The sequence below is a fragment of the Lepisma saccharinum genome, chromosome 30, assembly GCF_977018435.1.
Source record: "Lepisma saccharinum chromosome 30, izLepSacc3.1, whole genome shotgun sequence".
Taxonomy (NCBI): Eukaryota; Metazoa; Arthropoda; class Insecta; order Zygentoma; family Lepismatidae; genus Lepisma; species Lepisma saccharinum.
Genome location: NC_139258.1, coordinates 5,381,842 through 5,401,615, shown reverse-complemented (window position 1 = coordinate 5,401,615; position 19,774 = coordinate 5,381,842). Strand labels below are relative to the sequence as shown.

General features: G+C 44.1%; 2 protein-coding genes across 3 annotated transcripts in view; one reads left to right on the top strand and one right to left on the bottom strand.

The window, feature by feature from the left end:
* Positions 1-19,774, bottom strand: part of LOC145981788 (uncharacterized) — a 173,109-nt gene that overhangs the window by 61,825 nt on the left and 91,510 nt on the right. The gene's annotated exons all lie outside the window — the stretch shown is intronic.
* Positions 12,901-19,774, top strand: part of LOC145981789 (carbohydrate sulfotransferase 11) — a 54,890-nt gene continuing 48,016 nt past the window's right edge. Inside the window, exon 1 of the mRNA XM_083115208.1 lies at positions 12,901-13,379. Within this exon, the coding sequence (XP_082971334.1) occupies positions 13,251-13,379 (129 nt within the window). The 5' untranslated portion in view covers positions 12,901-13,250. The remainder of the gene's footprint in view (positions 13,380-19,774) is intronic.

The following is a 19,774-nucleotide window of genomic DNA, read 5'->3' as shown; positions in this document are numbered from 1 at the left end:
AATTTTTTTCAAGGATATACTTTGCGCAGAGTCGTTACACAAATTCTATTACGTGCTTTGTTTTTTTACCAAGAAGTTCTTTTGTACCCTTGTACACGATTCGAGTTTTGTTCTCGATTAAAATAGCTAGCTTCTCGTTGGATAACATGTCAGCGTATCGATCTGGTAAAAATAGACTGTATTGTGCGTTGAGCAACAGACGCGCCTTGGGACCATACTGGGTAGAAACAATTGAACCGGAAGTTATCGTGTAAGGTTTGTCCACTTCCAATTCCCGAATTTTTACATACTCTACTGACAAATTTAGCATTTGTTTTAATGCTTGGAGGTCACTCATTTTTTCAGTTGTCATATCGAAGAGAAATTTTCAGTGTGTGTGTTAGAGAAATTTAGTTTTTTTTTTTTTTCACGATGTGTGTTATTTATATATACCGAAGATTATTTTTTTCACGATGTGTGTTATTTATATATATATTTTTTTTCACGGTTTGTATCGAAGATTTTTTTTGTGTGTGTGCGTTAGAGGAAGAAAGTTCGTGCTTCGGAAAACGCAATGATGTGCGTGATGATTTCTTCAGTTTCCTGTTTGGACTTACACCAATCATCAGTATATCGTCTTCTCCCCTGCCTCGCCTCGTGCAGTTCGTCTAACCTATCGTTTAATTTTTCCCCCGCAACCGAAAGAAGAGTGTCAAGATCACCGCTCCTCATTCCACTGATCTCCCGAAGATAACCCTTGATAAGCATTTCACAAGGGATACGAAATTTCGGAGTTGTTCTTGCTACGTGTAAAAGTTTCCCTACATCCTCGCAAGCGTGTTTGAATATTTTACATAGCAGTTCGTGCGGCAAATCGGTTATGCAAGACATGTTGTTATTATTTCTTTTTTACTGTATGTTATTTATTTATACACCCCACCCAAATTTTTGTTTCGTGTTCATGGCGATGGTGGTGCCCAGTGCTGCAACTCTTTCTCCCAGCGAAGCGTCTCTACTAACGAATCTTTCGAAAGCTGCGTGCTCTAACTTTCTGTCTGCTTCGTGACGTGCATTCAGATCGGTGCGAGTGGTGTTGTAGGCAATGTCGTGATCTTTGCATGCGACGTCCAACGGATTCACACCCTTGTCTCCTCTCTCCAATCTTTTCTCGAGTTTGGTACCTGGTCCGCAGTACTGGTAGCCGGGTAAATGCATCTCGAAAGGTAACTTGTTGATGATGTCGTTCACAAGCCCCTTTCCTTCGGCCACGTTCCAGAATCTCGGAGGCAGCGTGTTGATAATTTTAATGAGGTAACCTATGCCCTTGTCGTTGTTCACGATGAAGTTGGAAAGTTTCGTGCTGATCATGTCCACAATTCCTACCTTCTCGTTGTAGAAATTACGATTGCCTGCATTCTCCTCTCCTGCAATAACCAACAACCTGTCTATGAGCTTGCGCACGTCGTCCACCCACACAAACTCTTTGGGCAGGGTGTTGTAGAGTTTGACGCCGCTGCCTGTTTTCACCTGGTTCCAAATCGGTTTGATGAGATTCCTGTACTTCTCGCCGCTGCTCGATTTTACCCTATTCTGCGAGGCGTCGTTGTTCTGGTATAAGGCATCCGTCATGATCAAAATTTCCTTGTAACTCTGGTAATCTTCGTCAGTGTAATCTTTCGGCTGCTTTTTGGCAACGAGTTCCCACAGTCCCACCGTACCCGGATACCTGTTCCAACTATCCTTCTCGCCTAAATTAACTTTAATGTCGTTGCCTTCGAAGGTCACCTTCGATTTTCCAATCTTCCAAACCACACCGCCACCTTCGTTGCTCTCCATGCTCGGATACAATCCGAACACTTCATCCTTGTCGAACTTGCCCGTGCTCAGGTAGTCTCGTGCCAAAGGTCCTAACTCAATCTTATCCAAAGACGACGACGTGCTGCTTATGGCTCGACGTCCTGGCGGTACGTCTCTTAGTTCGAACGGCGTTGAAGGAATGCTCGAAATAGGCGTGGGTACGGTGTAACTTTTAGCTGCAAGTGGTACGAGTTCGTTGATCAAATTTTTATTTTGTTCCGTGACGCCTTTAATTTCTTTACCTAGATCGCTGATGGCGTCGATCACAGGTTGATCTTGACGTTTCTTCTCTTCGTAGAATCCGCGATTCTCGGATTTCCAACCTTTGAAGCGTTTCGCGAGGTAGTTTCGCAACTTGAGATTTTCGTCTTCGATTTTTCGTTTCGTCATAGCGTTATTTATACACGTCGTTTCTCACAACGTTGCAACGTTTAGAAAGTCGTTGATTTTGTTTCTGTATTTTCCGTCGTTGGGTTTTCTCGTCATGTCGATCGTCGCGAATCCGAAATCGTCACTGTTCCAACAGTGGGAGCAGCAGCGTTCCGAAAATTGATTGTAGTTCATGTCTCCGCCTACGTAGTCATCGTACGCGTGCTTGAGGTTGGTGTGATCTTGACGAAACAAACATATGAAATTAGCGTTGTCGCGTACTAACTGTTTTGGAATTTTAGAAAACGTTTGAGCTAGGAAGAAGCAATCTATTCCTTTGTGACGACCTTGCGTGAAAAAATTGCGAATTTCATTTTGATTTTCCAGGATAACATCGTCGAACACAACAACTGAATTTTCACGACAATCGTCGAGTGGCTTTATTTCCGAAGCGAACGTTGCAATGTCCAGACCATCGTACAGTTTCATCAGTTGCTGGTATTTCGCTTGCTCCAAACTTTTCGAAAATACGTAGAGGTGCCTGTTCTTCCAATCTAACCAATTCGGTGCGAGGAGAAAATTGTCCACGAGCAGTGTTGTTTTCCCACACCCCGAAGGACCTACGATCAGACAGCGGATGCTGTCGGGAAGCAACTCGCCGTTCTTTTTTCTTGTTTGACTTTCCGAATCCGGTAGACGCTTCACCACGTTCCATGTACTTACAAGATCACTTCGTTCGCGTTGATCCAACTCTTTTCTGGAAGTCCCAGCCATTTGACAAACAGTTTGTCGCCTTTTCTACGCAATACTTTCTCGATGAGGTACGTGTCGGGATGTTTTGTTTTAGAGAGTTCCTCTTCGTAAAATCTTCCTTTCAAAATCTCGCCACTACTATCTTTTATTATATACGTGTGTCGGTTTCCGGGTAAAACTCGAACCACCGTAAAAAGTTCCGTGCTCCAATTTTTTGTGAACCCCTTCTCGAAGGTGCGTTTGAATTTGCTGATCCTCACCTGGTCTCCAATTTTGAATTTTGATTTTTTGGTAGTCGTGGGAGTGTACTTTGGACAGTAAACTGTAGAAATTAAACGTTGCTCGTCAGATTTCGTAACGTTAGCTGGCTTCATGCCTATCGTTCTGTGTACCGTATCATTATAGGTATCGACGAGTTCCGGCAGTATGTCGACCCATTTGTAATTTCCTCGAAGCGTGAATCGTTTCCACATGTGTGTTTTCAAGGTTCGATTAAATCTTTCCACGATGCTGGCTTTGATGTGACTGAAGGTTGAATAATGTCGAATGTCATGTTTTTGAATAAACTTTTGGAATACGGCATTGTAAAATTCCTTCCCCTTGTCTGTTTGCAAAAACCGAGGTCGTCTGCTGCTTTCGCGAAAAATTGTCTTGAATGCTTCCGTGACGCACGTTCCTGTTTTGGCTTTCAAAGGTAGAGCCCATGCGAATTTCGAAAACGTGTCTATGACGGTGAGGAGGTACTTGTTGCTCTTGTTCAATTTATGTACGTTTTTTAGATTGCCGCTACTCATCTCCACGAGGTCACTTTGCCAGAGGTCGTCGATGCCCTTGGTTACCACCGCCAAACGTTTGTAGTTGCGGCGTGCAGGTTTATGCAATTCTTGGACGATGGCTTGCCTAGACATTTTTTAGAGATTACGTTTGAAGAGAAGCACCAGCGTGATGGGATTCAAAGAGGGTGGCACTTCGCTCGTGTTTTGAATGATCAGCTTATCGCCGGCACTCACGTCGAAAACGGTGAGATCTTCGTCTTCGTGTATTTCATATACGTTGCGCGTTTCGTTCCAACGTGCCAGAGGAATGTTTCCTGCTTTCTGAACACCACGATTCGATATCAAGGTCATGGTGGGAACGCTAGCTTTTCTACCGTGAGACCAGTACGAAAATTCGTTTATCTGAATTGTACCATCGAGGAGAAACTTGTAGTACGGATGATAAGGATGCAACATGTACAGTTTGTTACCTTCGACGAACGTGGAGATTCTCTGTTGATTGGGTACGCTGTTGATTTCGATGGCTTGCAGAGAATGCAGTTTAGCGAATTTAGTATCGACGCTAACGAGGTTGCTGTGAAGCTGTCCCAGTGTATTTTGTACGGGCAACAAATATTCGACTATGGTATCCGTTACTGTAGAAAATGACGGTTTGATTTTCACTTCCACGTTCAACTGCTTGAAGTTTTCGTTGAGTTCTTGTAATTTGGCACCGAAAGAGGCCAGCGTCGATTCCTGCGTGGATTCCAACACTCCAACTTGATCTCTGATGTTGACGACGATACTCTGAAGGTTCTCGACTTGATTTAATTTCGAGCTCTTCTCGGTGAGATCGTTCACGATGCTTCGCATCTCGGTAAACTGCGTGTGAAGGTCGGCGACGCTCTGCGAAGTGGGCAGCGTCGACACCAGCGAAGCAAGTTCGTCTCGAATCTGTTCCACGTTCGCCGTTTCCGTTTCCAGTCGTTTCAGCATACGTGATATGCTTCTTTTCAAAGCGTGCAATTCTTTGGAGGTGGGGAGATTGGCAACCCTACTCTCGAGATCGCTCAACGAACTTTTGATGTCGCTCGAATCGGATAGTGCTGTCACCGCCGTTTTCAATTTTTCCAAATCTTCGCTCGAAGGTACGCTCGTCCGTAACGATTCCAAGTCACCCTGTATGTTGTCCAGTACGTGATGAAAATGAGTAAGGTTCGATTCGACGTTCAAATTTTCTAAATATTCGATCTTCTGCTGAACCGTGCTCAACGTGTCTTGTATGCTTGTTAACGCGTTCGCTTCAGCGTGAATATTTTTAATTTCTTCGTTGATCAACTCCAGAGACGCCTGAAGCGTAGCGATGGTGGTTTGAATGTGTTCGAAATCTTGATAAGCCTCCAATTGAATTTTTATGTTCGCAACGCTTTTGCCGATGACCTGCAGTTCGTCCGACGATGGTAGGTTCGTCATGGTATCTTCCAAAGTCTGCAACTTGGATTTAATTTCTTCCAAGGTACCGGTGAATTCTTCTTGTAATTTGGAAACAACGACATGCAAGCGTTCTACATCAATATCCTTCACAACAGTTTGAAGTTCAGAAAATTTTTTTTCGATTGCGGAAGTTCGTTCTTCGATTTCAAGTTTCAATTTTTCCAAATCTTCATTTTTCGATTGAAATTGCTGCAATTTGGCCAAATCATTTTGAAGCTTATCCACGCTCAACTGTATATTTTGAACGTTGTCGTAAGAAGGTACGTCGACATAATTTTTTATGAGCGTTTTCAGTTCGGAATCGATTTTCAGAATGGGGTCCAGACATTGCGTTTGGAGCGTAGCAATCTCCGACTCTAAACTTTTGTTTAAGGTCTCCTGCAAAGCGATCAAATCGCTCCTCAACTTTTTAATTCTGACGTCCAACATGAGAATCTCTTCTGCATGGTCTACACGTTTGGTGTTGCCGAAAATATCGTTAGGCATTTTGGTTAACGGTTATTTATAATAGGATAGACGATTCGTAATTCTACGAAGAGAGGAATAAGTTTGTCGTAATCTCCTAGGAGTTCAACGTACAGGTAATCTCCTGCGGAAACATCGTACGTAATGTTAGAAAGCATCTTGTCGTGCTTGATTCGAAAAATGTTCTTGCCGGTAGATATTTTGATTTCGCCTACGTTTTCCGGATTCACGGTGATTTGAAGTTTTCCATCGATCGGAATTTTGTAAAAATGTAAATTGTTGTTGAAGACGTAAAACATCTTGCCCACATCGTCATCCAATTTCGTCCAAATGCTGTTGAGGTGAACAATCAATAGACCATTGAGTTTAGTTAACATGGAAGGTAGAAATTCATGATCTGTCGTCGCGCGATGTACAGCCTCCATGTTGGTTTGTTTTCGGAAACCAAAGAGATTCATATTATGCTGGTTATTTAAAATACGGTCAAAGTTTTTTTTTTTGTAATGACAGTCAATGTTTTTTTTTTTTTATTGTTTTTATGAATCTTCTGTTGAAGATGGGCATATGTTGCAGGTTTTGCTTTCTGCTAAGCGATAGTGCCCCCACGGCAGTGTGTGGATTCCACATTGGAGAACGCACCTCTTGTCGTCGTTGGGATCCAGGGCAATCTTCCTCACTTTGTTGGTGGTCAACACATGGTCGACGCTCTGGATGCGCTGTTCTGCTCTTAGAACCGACGACCTGGTCTTGAGGCAATCCACGAAGTCCTCGAATGTGAGATGCTGCCGAACCACCTGTCTGCCGACACCCTTGGCCTTCTTGGTAACGCTACCCTCGGCTTTGATGGTATAGGCCTTGGCGCGAAGACCTGCAAACTCGAGAATCACGTCTCCGTCCTTCTCATCTTTGAGTTTGCCGGGCACTTTTTTGTTGTGGGCCAGGATATCGTACTGGTTCGGTTGGGGATAGCCTGACGTGTCGAAGAGGTTAACCAAAGATGGAACTGTGGCTATATCCCCGTATGCGTCGGCTGTGCGAACGTGGTACACCAAGCTGTCCGTGTCCGTGTAGAGAAGCGAGATGTTGTGGTCGTAGTGTGGACGTAATATGTCGTAGTACGTCTCGAACATGTGGAGCTTGCTCAGATCCAGAACAGTGGCTCCAACGTAGATGGGCTTGTTGAGCTTCACCACGCCTTGCTTCATGTGAATCAGAGCCAGCTGCTCGTTGTAGATTGTTCGAGACTTGAACAATGGACTTGCAACAAGCTGACGACATCGCTCTTTCCTCGTCACCAATTTTATGTCCACGCGATTCCGTATATTCTCCATGGTTTTGCCAAACACCGCATTATTCATAAGCTTGAAGAAATCCTTATCAAGCTCGGACGTGGCTGCGGTGCGGTGTTCGGTGTTGAGCTCGATATATGGACGCAACCATGGAGAATGCTCGAACTTGAGGATGTGGTGAACTGCGTGGACTGTGACCCCTCGCTGCATCAACCACCGGAGATTCTTGTAGTGCAGGACGTAATTCTTCTTGGGTTCGAAATCCATGACGAGCTTCTTCTGGTTGGAATCGGGCGGACACTTGAACTCGGGTGCAGGGGGAAGATCGTAGAACAAATCCTGCAGCTTCTCGGGGAACTCAAGGTCCACCTCGGCGAAGAACCCATGTTCCGAATCGTCGAAACCTTCAACGTCGAAGTTGGAGGGATCGGCCCACTCGAACCCTCTAAAAGGGAGTGGCTGCATCATGGAGTGCCCGTACAAGTTATTCACGTCCGTGTGCATGATGTAGCTCGACGGTTGGGTAGAGTCGTAGCCAGTAGCCATGTGATGGTTGTTGGCGCACGCGTGCCGTTGCGACACCTGGGCCATTCCACCCCGCACGGCACGTTCCACAAACAGCATCATGTCCACGTTCGAAAGAAGCTCCAGCTTGATTTTCGTCACCAGAAGCATGGCTGACCACGCCAGTCCGGGGAGACTATAGAAGTAGGCGGGGTCCAGGTGGTAGATGTTCATTGCGGTCGCCCGGAACGTCTGGAACACGTCGGCGAGGAGCGTCACATCAAGTCTGAGGTAGGCGTCGTGGTAGTCTCCGAGAGTTCGACAACCTAGCTCGCGCCACATGGACTGGGCGTGATGATATTCTTCGTCGGTGATGTTCGAGCCCCGTAACTGACTGTAGAACTTCGCCTGGGGAGGTAGCGACGTCTCCGCAAACTTGGTAGAGTCGGTGACGTATTCGTAGGGGTAGACCCCCTTACGCCTGAAGAGACTGGCGTCCAAGTTCGGAAAATTCGCAGAGGTGATGAGCATTTTCTCGTCGCTAAGCTTCCCCGCAAGAGCATCGAGGCTGGCTGGGAGGAACCTCAGGGAGTCGAGGAAGCGAAGTTCGACGGTAGAGTCGGATTCTGGGATCGACACTCGCTTGCTCACACTGATGTAACGCTCCTCGTTCTGGGCGAGAACGTTGATTCGCATGTCGTCGTACCCAAGATGCTTGATCAGGTGGTGAAAGTCGTACCCCGAGCCATTGTGAAAAAACACAGGGATGAAGCGCGAGTCCCGGGCCAAACGGTTGCATTTGTTGCACCAAGGACCAACATACCTACCGTTAAAGTGATCGTGGTGATGGACTTTACGGTTGTTGGCGGTGTACTCCTCGACGCAGACAGGGCAAGTGATGGCCTCGTCGTGTCTACGTTGATCATCGGGGGACAGTGGGAGCATAGACTTGGGGGTCAACAGCATCTTCCCTATCTCGTTGGCTTCCACAACCATCCTCTCGAGGAAGTGTTTGGCTGCGTCGGGACCACGGCACACGTAGGGCTCGGGCGCGATGTGTTGATTTCGTCGCACCACAACGTATGCGAAACTGGATGCCTCGTGGAGTTGGTAAGGGGTGGTGGAAGAAACTTCGGGATCGGGATCGCAAGTAGACAGGGGTTTGAGGAAGGCCTCGAAATCCGCGATGATGATAGCAGGGTGCTCCACCATGGCGCCGTGCATGTGGAAACGCTCCACGGTGCCAGGTTTGGGCAAGTCTGCCAACCCAGGTTCGTTGGCTTTGCAGTAGAGCTTGTGGTTAGCGAGCTTCTCGGCAGCGATGTTGGGACCTCTGATGCGCTGGTAATCCTGCTGTTTTTGATTACGAAATTTAGACAAGCACCTGGGACAAACTTCTATGTGGGTTTTGTCTTTGCTCAGCTGGCTCGAAACAAGTCTAGAGAGAGAACGGATGAGGGTGTAGTGATGGTGAGTTTCATTCTTGATGAGCAGAAGGTGAATTTCCTGCGCACCGTCGTCGTCTACGTCGCTCACCCGGATAGGGAAAACCACATTTTCGTCGATGAGGCCATAAACGTTGATGGCCAACCGAGGGTTGTGTGTACGGGCCTCGAACTTGCGAATGTCCGAGACCTCCACCGGGTAGTCAATCCCAGCCATCGCATCTTCCAGCTCTGGCTCATAGGGTAGGTAGTGGTTAACTCGGTGTGGATTGTTTTTCCAGTCGACAGGGTGCAACGCCGCAAGCACACACCATACGAAGCACTTGTTATCTTTATTTTGGATGTTCAGGACGGCCGTCTTTGCCGCAATTGCTTTTGGTAAGCGGACGTAGCTGGAGGCAGAGAGAGGCACAAACTTGGAAAGTTTGACGCGCAGCTCGTGAGGCTCACCACACAGCGAACCCCCCGAGCCCTTAGCTTCATGTTCTTCTTGCTTTGCCAGCAGCTCCTCAACAAACTTGCTGTAGATGTCCTCTAGGTTTTCGACATCCGCCAAATGCAGCGTCTTCGCCTTGGTGTTGTGGCAGAAGCTGTAAATTTCATCAGACGGCTTTTTGTACCAGCAACAAAGCGATGCATAGAATTTAGTGGAGGAGTGCGTAGCCAGTGCGTTGCCGAGAATAGAAATAATTTGGGCTTGCATGTTCTCCAAAAAGCTACGCACGTCGCATGAGTCCTCCGAAGTAAAAGGAAAGTCCTCTAACAAATGCTGGAAAGCAGACTGGTTCGCTTTCGCCACAGTTTTGATGCGCTTGGCGGATGGTAGCGAGTCGGCTTCCGCTTTCCTCTTGGTTGAGCTGGTCGACGGTTGAGTCCCAGATGTACTTTTGCTTAAACAAGTAAGCTTATGCTTCCTGGCATACGCAATCGTAATATGTTTATTGCATCCGGAACACAGTTCAGTGGCAGCCAAATGCTTGTCTGGCACGCAGGTGCGACAATGTCTTGCAAAATTTTTGCTTAATATAGTTTTTTTGCACACAGGGCAACTTTTCATAGAGGGCATTTTTTTCGGGGTATGTTTATTTATATGTGATCTGTTGGTGGTAGAGTGTTTACAAAACAAAAATGCCTTATGAGAAAAATTTTGTAAGCTAATTCTAATTGGTGTTAGTTTGAGGGGTTTATTTATATATGGGTAGTGCTGTCTTCCTCAAATATGTGCTTTAATCAACCCTATAAAAAAAATTAAAAAAAATATATAAGAAAAATATGATTGTAGATACAAAAAAAAACACGTGAAACTCTACAGAGGTGCGGCTATCTAGAACCGCAGCCATTAGAACCTTTTTGGGTTGGGCACCACGCACCCTGGCGGGGTTAGGGGCCAGGAATCTTAAAAAAATAAAAAAAATTATTTGTTTGTTTGTTTGCGTCACAATACGAAAAATAATAAGAGGCGCCAGCGCGCGCGTATGCATGTACAGCACTTCGTTCCCGCAGGAGAGGTTTACAAAGGCCGTGTCCGGATTGGCAAGCGCTCCACCCTGTTCTCTCCCCGTTGCTCTCGCGTGCCGTCGAAGTCACGTCCAAGTCGTCCGAATCTGCATGTCCCCTTGTAGTACGCCTGTCACTTTTCCCGCCAGGTGCCAGCCCGAACTTCACCCACTGCGTGGGGCGCAAACAAACATGTCAATGATTTCCACCTAACTACTCATATTAAAAATATAACACGCTATTTCATCATTTACGTTTTCTGCATTCATTATCGATAAAATATTAAAATATAACTGAGTTTTACATCCTCTAATCAGTAAATGTTGCCTGTGCAAAATGAAAGTTAGAATATGGCTGCCAAGCGCAGCGTCACAGCGAGTTCATCTGTCGCGCCTCTCTGCTCTTCCCTCCGACTCCACGTCTACCGCAAATTCGGGGGCAACAAAAATTAGCTGAGTCCCCGGATGTAACGGTGCAGGTGACATCTGCTGCTGATTCGGACGCAACCCCGGTCACCTCCACTAGTCAGTGTTGCCCATTCGTAGGTTAGCTTCGCTTGTAAAATATCATATGGTGGAATATTCTTAAGGTGAGTTGGCAACACTGGCAATTAATGTTGCAAAACCCACCAACCTCCACTAGTCTGTGTTGCCCATTCGTAGGTTAGCTTCGTCTGTAAAATATCATGGTGAAATATTCTTAGGGTGAGTTGGCAACACTGGCAATTGATGTTCTTGAACTCGTGCACCTCCACTAATCAGTGTTGCCAACTCCCATTTGTAGGTTAGCTTCGCCTGTAAAATATCACATGATGAAATATTCTTCAGGTAAGTTGGCAACATTGAACCGCAATTGATGTTACCAGTGTTGTCAACTTCTATTTGTAGGTTAGCTTCGCTTGTAAAATATCACAAGGTGAAATATTCTTCAGGTAAGTTGGCAACATTGAACCGCAATTGATGTTACCAGTGTTGTCAACTTCTATTTGTAGGTTAGCTTCGCCTGTAAAATATCACATGGTGAAATATTCTTGAGGTGAGTTGGCAACACTGAACCGCAATTGATGTTGCCAGTATTGCTAACTCTCATTCGTAGGTTAGCTTCGCCTGTAAAATAACATGTGGTGAAATATTATTGGGGTGAGTTGGCAACACTGAATCGCAAATAATAGCGCAGAACCCGTGCACCTCCACTAGTCAATGTTGCCAACTCCCATTTGTAGGTTAGCTTCGCCTGTAAAATATCACATGGTGAAATATTCTTGGGGTGAGTTGGCAACACTGAATCACAAATAATAGCGCAGAACCCGTGCACCTCCACTAATCAGTGTTGGCAACTCCCATTTGTAGGTTAGCTTCGCCTGTGAAATATCACATGGTGAAATTTTCTTGGGGTGAGTTAGCAACACTGCGAGAAAAAGCCTCAAGCAGTGTTGCCAGCTCCTTGCTTGAGGTTAGGTTAGACCCAAAAACAAAAACCTTGGTGATTTTTTCAAGTGAGGAGTTAGCAACACTGTGTACCTCACTATACCTCATTTTCTGTTGTGGTACCCGTGCACCTGTACTACTAATAAGACCATTGTTTTTCAACTATTACTGGCCCCCATGGCGGAGTGATTACACATCGCGATAAGACGTCAGGGGTCCCGGGTTCGAATCCCGGCTTGGGCATGCATGTTTGAGAGTGTCCATTCATCAATTTCATCATATTGTAGATGGCTAGGGATGCGGGTGCAGAACGTTTGCTCCCTGGTGTACTTCACGCCCAGTTTCCTCCGTCTCCTGGAATGCTCCGACTTGCAGAGAATTCCACAGGAAACGGAGATTGCAAAGTACAGCGGAACTGGCTACTATTTAAGCGAAGGGTGCCCTGTCACCAGGCCTTATTTTTCAGTTGTAATTAGTTGGTGGATTATTGATGGTAGCAGCCAGTGCCGCCGCCAGGAAGCAGAGGTAAGTGCTGGCGCATCCTTCCGCACCTACTCTTCTCCTCCTACTCTCATTTGTTTAGCTCAGTAAACTGTAAAACAACATCTGACCTTTTCGCATTTCTCCCGAAATAAGTGCTCTATCGATATGGTAAAGTAGACGATTTAAAATATCATCACTCATCCCCATCTTCGCAAATTAGCCAAAAGTGGCAGAAGAGCGAAGTAGAATAAAGCAAATCAATTAAAAACAAATTCAAACAAACAAGAATTACTTTCAGAAACCGCCACCGAAATTTCTAGATTCGAGACCTTGCCTTCGTGACTCGCTTCTCATCAATTTAATCGCTCCAAGTGGCAGAAAAGCGACGCAAAAAATGCAACTGTGGATAAAGAGTCCTGCTGCGGAGACAATTCACGCAGAACGCGGCGACCGGATCCAATCGGGAACTTTAAATTGCACAAATTAGCGAAAGTTGAGCGTTGGCAATCGCCACGGCCGCGCATGCGCACAGATCGCGATTAACATTGATCCTTGGCGCGGACCGCAGCGAGAGCTAGTCAGTCGCCGATGACTTGCCGCACTGCCGCAGTGAGCATGTAAAACGGCCGGCGAGCGTGTGTCCTGCGTGCGTGTGGATGTGTGTTTCAACCCCGGTCTCTTTTCCCCCCTCCAATCACCACCCTCCTTCCTTCTCGACAACCATTGCGTAACTTCGAGAAAACGTGTCCGACGGAACGTAAAAAAAAAAAAAAATGCTCAATCATGCCAGTTAGCAAGGGGGGCGCCGAAAAGATTTTTTTTTCAAAAAACAGGGGCCCGCCGCGCGATATTTGTACTTTTTTCAAGTCTTCCACAGCTGAATCAAATGCATAAACTATTTGCCTTGTACCGCTCGAGCTCTTAGGCGAGAAGATGGTCCGCAGTATCGGACGAAAGGTCGCCCGACGCGTTGGTCTATTCGTAGTAGTTTGTCTACTGCTTCTGCTATTACTACGGGACACTGGAAGGAAGTCAGGATGGGTGCGACACTTTGAAACTGAGGTAAGTTATTTAATTTCATCTATCTTTCCTATCCCTATTACCAGACACGTGTCTAGAATAAGTCCACTTTATGAGTTGGTTGAGTTTGGGTTGGTGTTTTAAGTCCACTTTATGCACAGAAAGGCTAATCGGGACTGGACCTACAGTTTAAAATGGGACCCAAACCACTTGTGCCTCCACCGGGTATCGAACCCGGGACCCTTTGATTACAAGGCAATGACGCTACCACTGCGCCATGGGAGAGGCCCGAAAGTCCACTTTATGCACAGAAAGGCTAATCGGGACTGGACCTACAGTTTAAAGTGGGACCCAAACCACTTGTGCCTCCGCCGGGTATCGAACCCGAGGAGGCTTAACTGTCTCAGGAATAATAATGTTTAAATTTTAAAGAAATATATTAAATAAATTGTTATTACAGAACCGCGATGGTGTAGTCGGTAGTGCGTCTGACTGCCACGCGGGAGACCAGGGTTCGATTCTCGGTGTGGGTGACCTAAGGTCGGAATTTTTCCGCATAAAGCGGCTCTGGCGCTCACCCAGCCTCAAATCAATGGGTACCTGGGGGCAACCCTGGGGGAAAAGACAGTCGGTGCGTGGTAATGATCACATCACATCTAAAATGGCTGAGATCGAAAATGTGTTGGGCCCTACATCTCCTAATGTGCTTTCATAGCATGGGTAAAATGATGGTTTAAGAATAGAGCTATAAGACCACCTATTCATAGGTGTACTAGCTGCTCTAGGTACTGTCATTCAAAGCTGTATGATCCAAATATAACCCTTGCCTTCCAATAAGTTTAGAGGAAATTAATAACCATCGATTATGCAACAAATGCTCAACGATTATACGAACTTGGTAAGCCTTTCTGGGGGGCGGACCCCTGCACCCCACCCCCTCTAAATGAACTCTTGCCTACTCCTCAATCCAGCATCAATAATAGCGCATATGATATTTCGGTAGATTAATCCTTTTTTACATGTATATATCTCCAAATACGACAATCTAAGTTCAAGGAACTCACAATAATTTCGTTCTAAACTTTTAAAAGGGTCTTCCAGGTGTCGCAGTGTTAATGGCGTCGCCTTGTAATCAAGGGGTTCCGGGTTCGATACCCGGAGGAGGCACATAGTGGATCGGATCCCACTTTAAACTGTTGGTCAGGCTGAGAAATCGTTGAAGGCTGGTGAGGGAAAGAAGATCTCAAACTAACATACACACGCATATATTTTACGATTATATACTCTATATTATTATTAAATACATATAAAGAAATTAATTCGTTACTTTTATGTATATTTCAGATATTATAAAGTAGCAAACTAATTCCTTTAATAAAGATGTAAATAAATTAAAAAATAGTTGAAATGGTTTAGTTTTTGCTGTCTCTTAAGCCCGCATCACACGGAACTGGATTTCCAGTAGGTATGCCCTAGCTGGCGCTGGACTTGCTATCAATTTGCTAGTTTTCGCCTCACACGATACTTATCAGCGTACTTGTCGTGTTCCCATACGAGGGAAGTTGTAATGTCGGCCGCGTGAGATGTAAACAATGTATCACTTCACATTTTTAAAAGCCAATAACTATTCAACCGAGAGGAATAACGTTTCGTATAAAACGTTATTAGGTACAAAACAATGGCGCTGCTTAAATACATACTTTACAACGTTTACTGTACACGTATGGAAAAATATTTTAGTTGTTTCAAATGTAAACACCGTGCACTCGGCATAGATGGTGCAACTCAACGCGCCTTTCATGCTGTATACGTTATACATTGCTGGAGTAACACTCGAAAACCACAGACAAAAGCGTTCCTTTGCACACTCAGATTATCTTCACATGGCGAAACTTTGCTCTGATTGGCTGTTCCACAGAATCCAGTCTAGGAAAGCAAGTAGCAATTAGAACATGTCCTATTCCTCCAAACCAGTCAAGCAGTCAGCCAGGCGGCCATGGTTGCTACCTAGAAAGTTAGTTCAGCGCCAACTAGGGCATTCCTACTAGAAATCCAGTTCCGTGTGATAGGGGCTTTAATACAAATCATCAATTAGATTTCATAGTAATATCTTTCTTCTTATTTCTTATTGCTGTAGATCTGTTAATGATCTCTTGAGAGAGAGAGAGAAAGAGAGAGAGAGAGAGAGAAAGATTGATTGATTGCTTGCATGACTTGGTGTTTTAATTCCACTTTATGCACAGTAAGGCAAATCGGGACTGGACCTACAGTTTAAAGTGTGATCCGAACCACTATGTACCTCCACCGGGTATCGAACCCGGGACCCCTTGATTACAAGGCGACGACGCTATCACTGCGCCATCTGTGAGGCCACACAGAGAGAAAGAGAGAGCATGTAACTGGCAAACATAATACTTTGTGAGTATTTTTGATATTATCCTTAGTAAAGTACATTTTCAGTCCCAACTAATAGCCTATCCTTTGTTGTTATAACGAAAACTCTCCACCCGGCAATTTTTAGTGGGGGGATTTTTCAGGACAAGATTGTTGGTGGGGGAAATCCCCCTATCCCCCCAGGTGCACCCTGCTGTAGGCCCAGTCCCGATTAGCCTCTCTGTGCATAAACTTAACTTGAAAACAAACTCATAGGATACGAACCGCTATGCGATGAGCCATCATCAAGGAACGAATCCAGTATCCTTAGATTACAAGGCGACATTATTACTGTAGAAAAGGCCACAAAAACAGGATTTCAAATTATCCGATATTCGTTTCGGATGCAATGGATATTCCGGATAGTACAGATTTGATAAAGGATTTGTAGAAAATCCGTACAGCGAAACACGAACATGTCTTGAGGTGCTGCAAGTACGATAAAGTTTCATAAATTTGATTTTTTTTTGCTCTATTTCAACCTTTTTCTCTAGTTTCTTATTTGCCCAAATCAAAAAAGTTCGTACTATTTATGCCTTTTTATTAATATAACAAACTTTTTGGGGGGTTTTAAATTTAATATTTTTTTATCCTCACCATAAATTTAAAACCACCCAAAAATGTTTGCTCTATTAGTAAAAAGGCATAAAAAGTACGAACTTTTTGATTTGGGCAAATTAGAAACTACAGGGTGGCTCAAAAAGTCACTTAACACCCTCGGTTCAAGGCCACTGCAGTGCGCAACTTGGAAATGGTGATGACCAATCGTTATCAGGCCAAGGGGGAACCACATTGACGCCACCCGCGCGGTCGGCGGCCATCTTGATGTCCGCCATCTTGAATTCAATTTCAGAATTTTAAATGGGAAGGGGGTGATATGATATATCAAATCAGGCTAGAATTTCACGAGAAATGCAATGGTGAAGGTTTTTTAGAAGTATCTTTAACCAGTAAAAAGTTATGACTGATTTCTTGCACCAATTTGCTCCTTTTCGAGGTGTTAGAAAAATGCCCTTAAAATTTGTTTAGCGCATCGGTAATGCATCGAGATCAAAGTGATGTCTAGGGAGAGAAGTTCGCATGCCATTCCACACGATTTTAATCGGATACATACACAAAGAGCTGCGCATTATGAATGGTTGTCCATAACAATTTACAGTGTGACGCTTCCATTGAATCAAAAGTCCTTCACAGTGACAAGGGTAATGTTTATGTTCATAAGGAAGTTCATAAACAGAACCTTGTCATCTGATAACTAACTTTGGACAGAAACTGCTTCACAAGGTTCCCATAGTGTTCTGGTGTTCCTCCCTATTGAAAAAACTCTGTAAAAAGTACCTTCTTCCATAAGCAAGGATGAAAAAACCTGTTTATTTAACAAATCCAAGTAGCCCTAAGCATTTAAGGTTCCGTTGATGAAAAATTGACTAACCAATCGTGTTCCACACAGAACGCCACACCATTAACTTACCAGTTCTAACCATTCAGTTTTGATGTGTCGAAAATGGGTTATCAGATAAAAAGCATAGAATATTCTGTTTATGTACTTCCTTATGAACAACAACATTAGCCTTGTCACTGTGAAGGACTTTTCTTTTCATGGAAGCGTCACACTGGTAATTGTTCGCAACAACCATTCATAATGCGCAACTCTTCATGGATGTATCCAATTAAAATCTTATGCAATGGCATGCAAACTTCTCTTCCTAGACGTCACTTTGATTTCGATGCATTACCGATGCGCTAAACAAATTTTAAGGGCATTTTTCTAACACCTCGAAAAGGAGCAAATTGGTGCAAGAAATCAGTCATAACTTTTTACTGGTTAAAGATACTTCTAAAAAAAACCTTCACCATTGCATTTCTCGTGAAATTCTAGCCTGATTTGATATATCATATCACCCCGTTCCCATTTAAAATTCTGAAGTTGAATTCAAGATAGCGGACATCAAGATGGCCGCCGACCGTGCGGGTGGCGTCAATGTGGTTCCCCCTTGGCCTGATAACGATTGGTCATCACCATTTCTATGTCGCGCACTGCAGTGGCCTTGTACCGGGGGTGTTAAGTGACTTTTTGAGCCACCCTGTAGAGAAAAAGGTTGAAATAGAGCAAAAAAAAATAATCAAATTTATGAACTTGCGGCACCTCAAGACATGCTCCGATTACCATCTCGTTTTTACATCGAATGGCAACTTTTCTGCACTATTAGAATTTTTTTTCGTTCCACCCTAATGTACACATCATTCGGATATTTGGACATTTGGTATAATCCGAATATCTGGATAAAATTTTATCCAGACTTGGCCATACGTGATCGTTTCCACCACGCCATTTGTAGACCCAAAATCGCATACAGAATACACTTTGTTTCAAGTTACAATGACGGAAAATATGAAAACTAAGTTATAAATAGACATCGGATTTTAAGTTTCCAACATTTTTTTTCGTTTACAGGTATGTAAGAAATAATAAGTTATGTCAGCGTTTCGTTAAAAAAAGCAACAACTGATAAAGTTTTATATATACTCTGCCTTGGTCAGCAATTTATTTTATTATAAAACATAAATTAAACGTAACGTTTCAACCTTCTAGCAAGGTCTTCTTCGGACTCTGTACAAATGTAATGACACGGTCGTGCCAGGTTCAACTGTAGAATATTAATAACCATAAGAATAGATTTATCTCAATACAAATTGAGATTGACTAACATGAGACTGTATATCGGTATACACGTGATACCTCCCAGGGCACGGGAAAACATTAAGATTTGCAGTAAATTAACAAACTCAGGACTTACGTGTTAACATCTAGGTTCAGAATATATTTATCTTGATTATGCAATTAAGAACAACATTTTACATCATAACGAAATGCACTAAAAATCATAGTAACAGCAGCACAAAAATTATCACATGAACTTTCATTAATCTCGTAACTTCTATTCCAAGATTCATATCTATCAGGCGGGATGATGTACTTCAGCAGACTGTTCATACGTCCGGGAAGGACATGTCAATCGCCCCCTCCATTGAGAAACAAAATCGACGACGACTCGTGGAAGCACTCACAGTCTAGGAGATTTTGGATTCAACCTTCTAAAAGTATTTTCCTCATGTCTGGAGAACAATTAAAAATCTTCAGATTGTCGAAATTTATCTTGCACACTTCCTTACTAGTTTTTGTGTCCAATAACACTGCCGTGTTGAATTTCACTTGGGTAGCTATGAACGGTCCTGTCCACAAATAAAACAACTTGGAAATGGTTCGGTTAACAGCTGAACTTGGACGATGACTTCTTAGCAGCACCAGGTCATCCTCTTTCAACTGCAAAGCATGGCACTTCTGCTTCAGTTTCCGCCTCTGCACAGAATATCGTTCCCTTAACTGCACTTGAACAACCTTACTCTGCCAGTCTTTCTCACCGTCTTCTGACACAGGCCATGGAAAATCTCTTAGCACTTGTGGTGGAACTGAATGGTGGAAAAACAATTCAATGGGTGAATATCCTGTAACTTCAGAAAGAGAATTGTTAATTAACCAGGCAACTTCATGAAGATGCTTGGACCAAACCTGGTGATCGTGCTGGCAATAAACCCTAAGTAAACGAGTTATCTCTTGGTTTGCTCTCTCTACTAAGTTTCCTTGAGGGTGGTAGGGCGTCGTACACACATGTTTCATTCCCATGGATTCGATGAAACTCTGCCATGACCTGGAAGTGAACTGGGATCCTCTATCCGACAAAATTAGTTTAACAGCTGGATAATGGGCGAAATATCTCTCCTTCATTAATCGAATTATCTCAACGGTACTAGCCTTCCGCACAGGATAAACTGTGACGAACCTGGAGAAAACATCTATAAGGCTGAGAATATAATAGTACCCTGAAGAAGGCGGTAACTTTCCAATAAGGTCAATGGAAAGCATCTCATGAGGTTCCTTTCCACTAATGTGCAGCTTTTCCTTCATGATACCTAACTTGTCAGGCTTCACTTTTGCACAAATC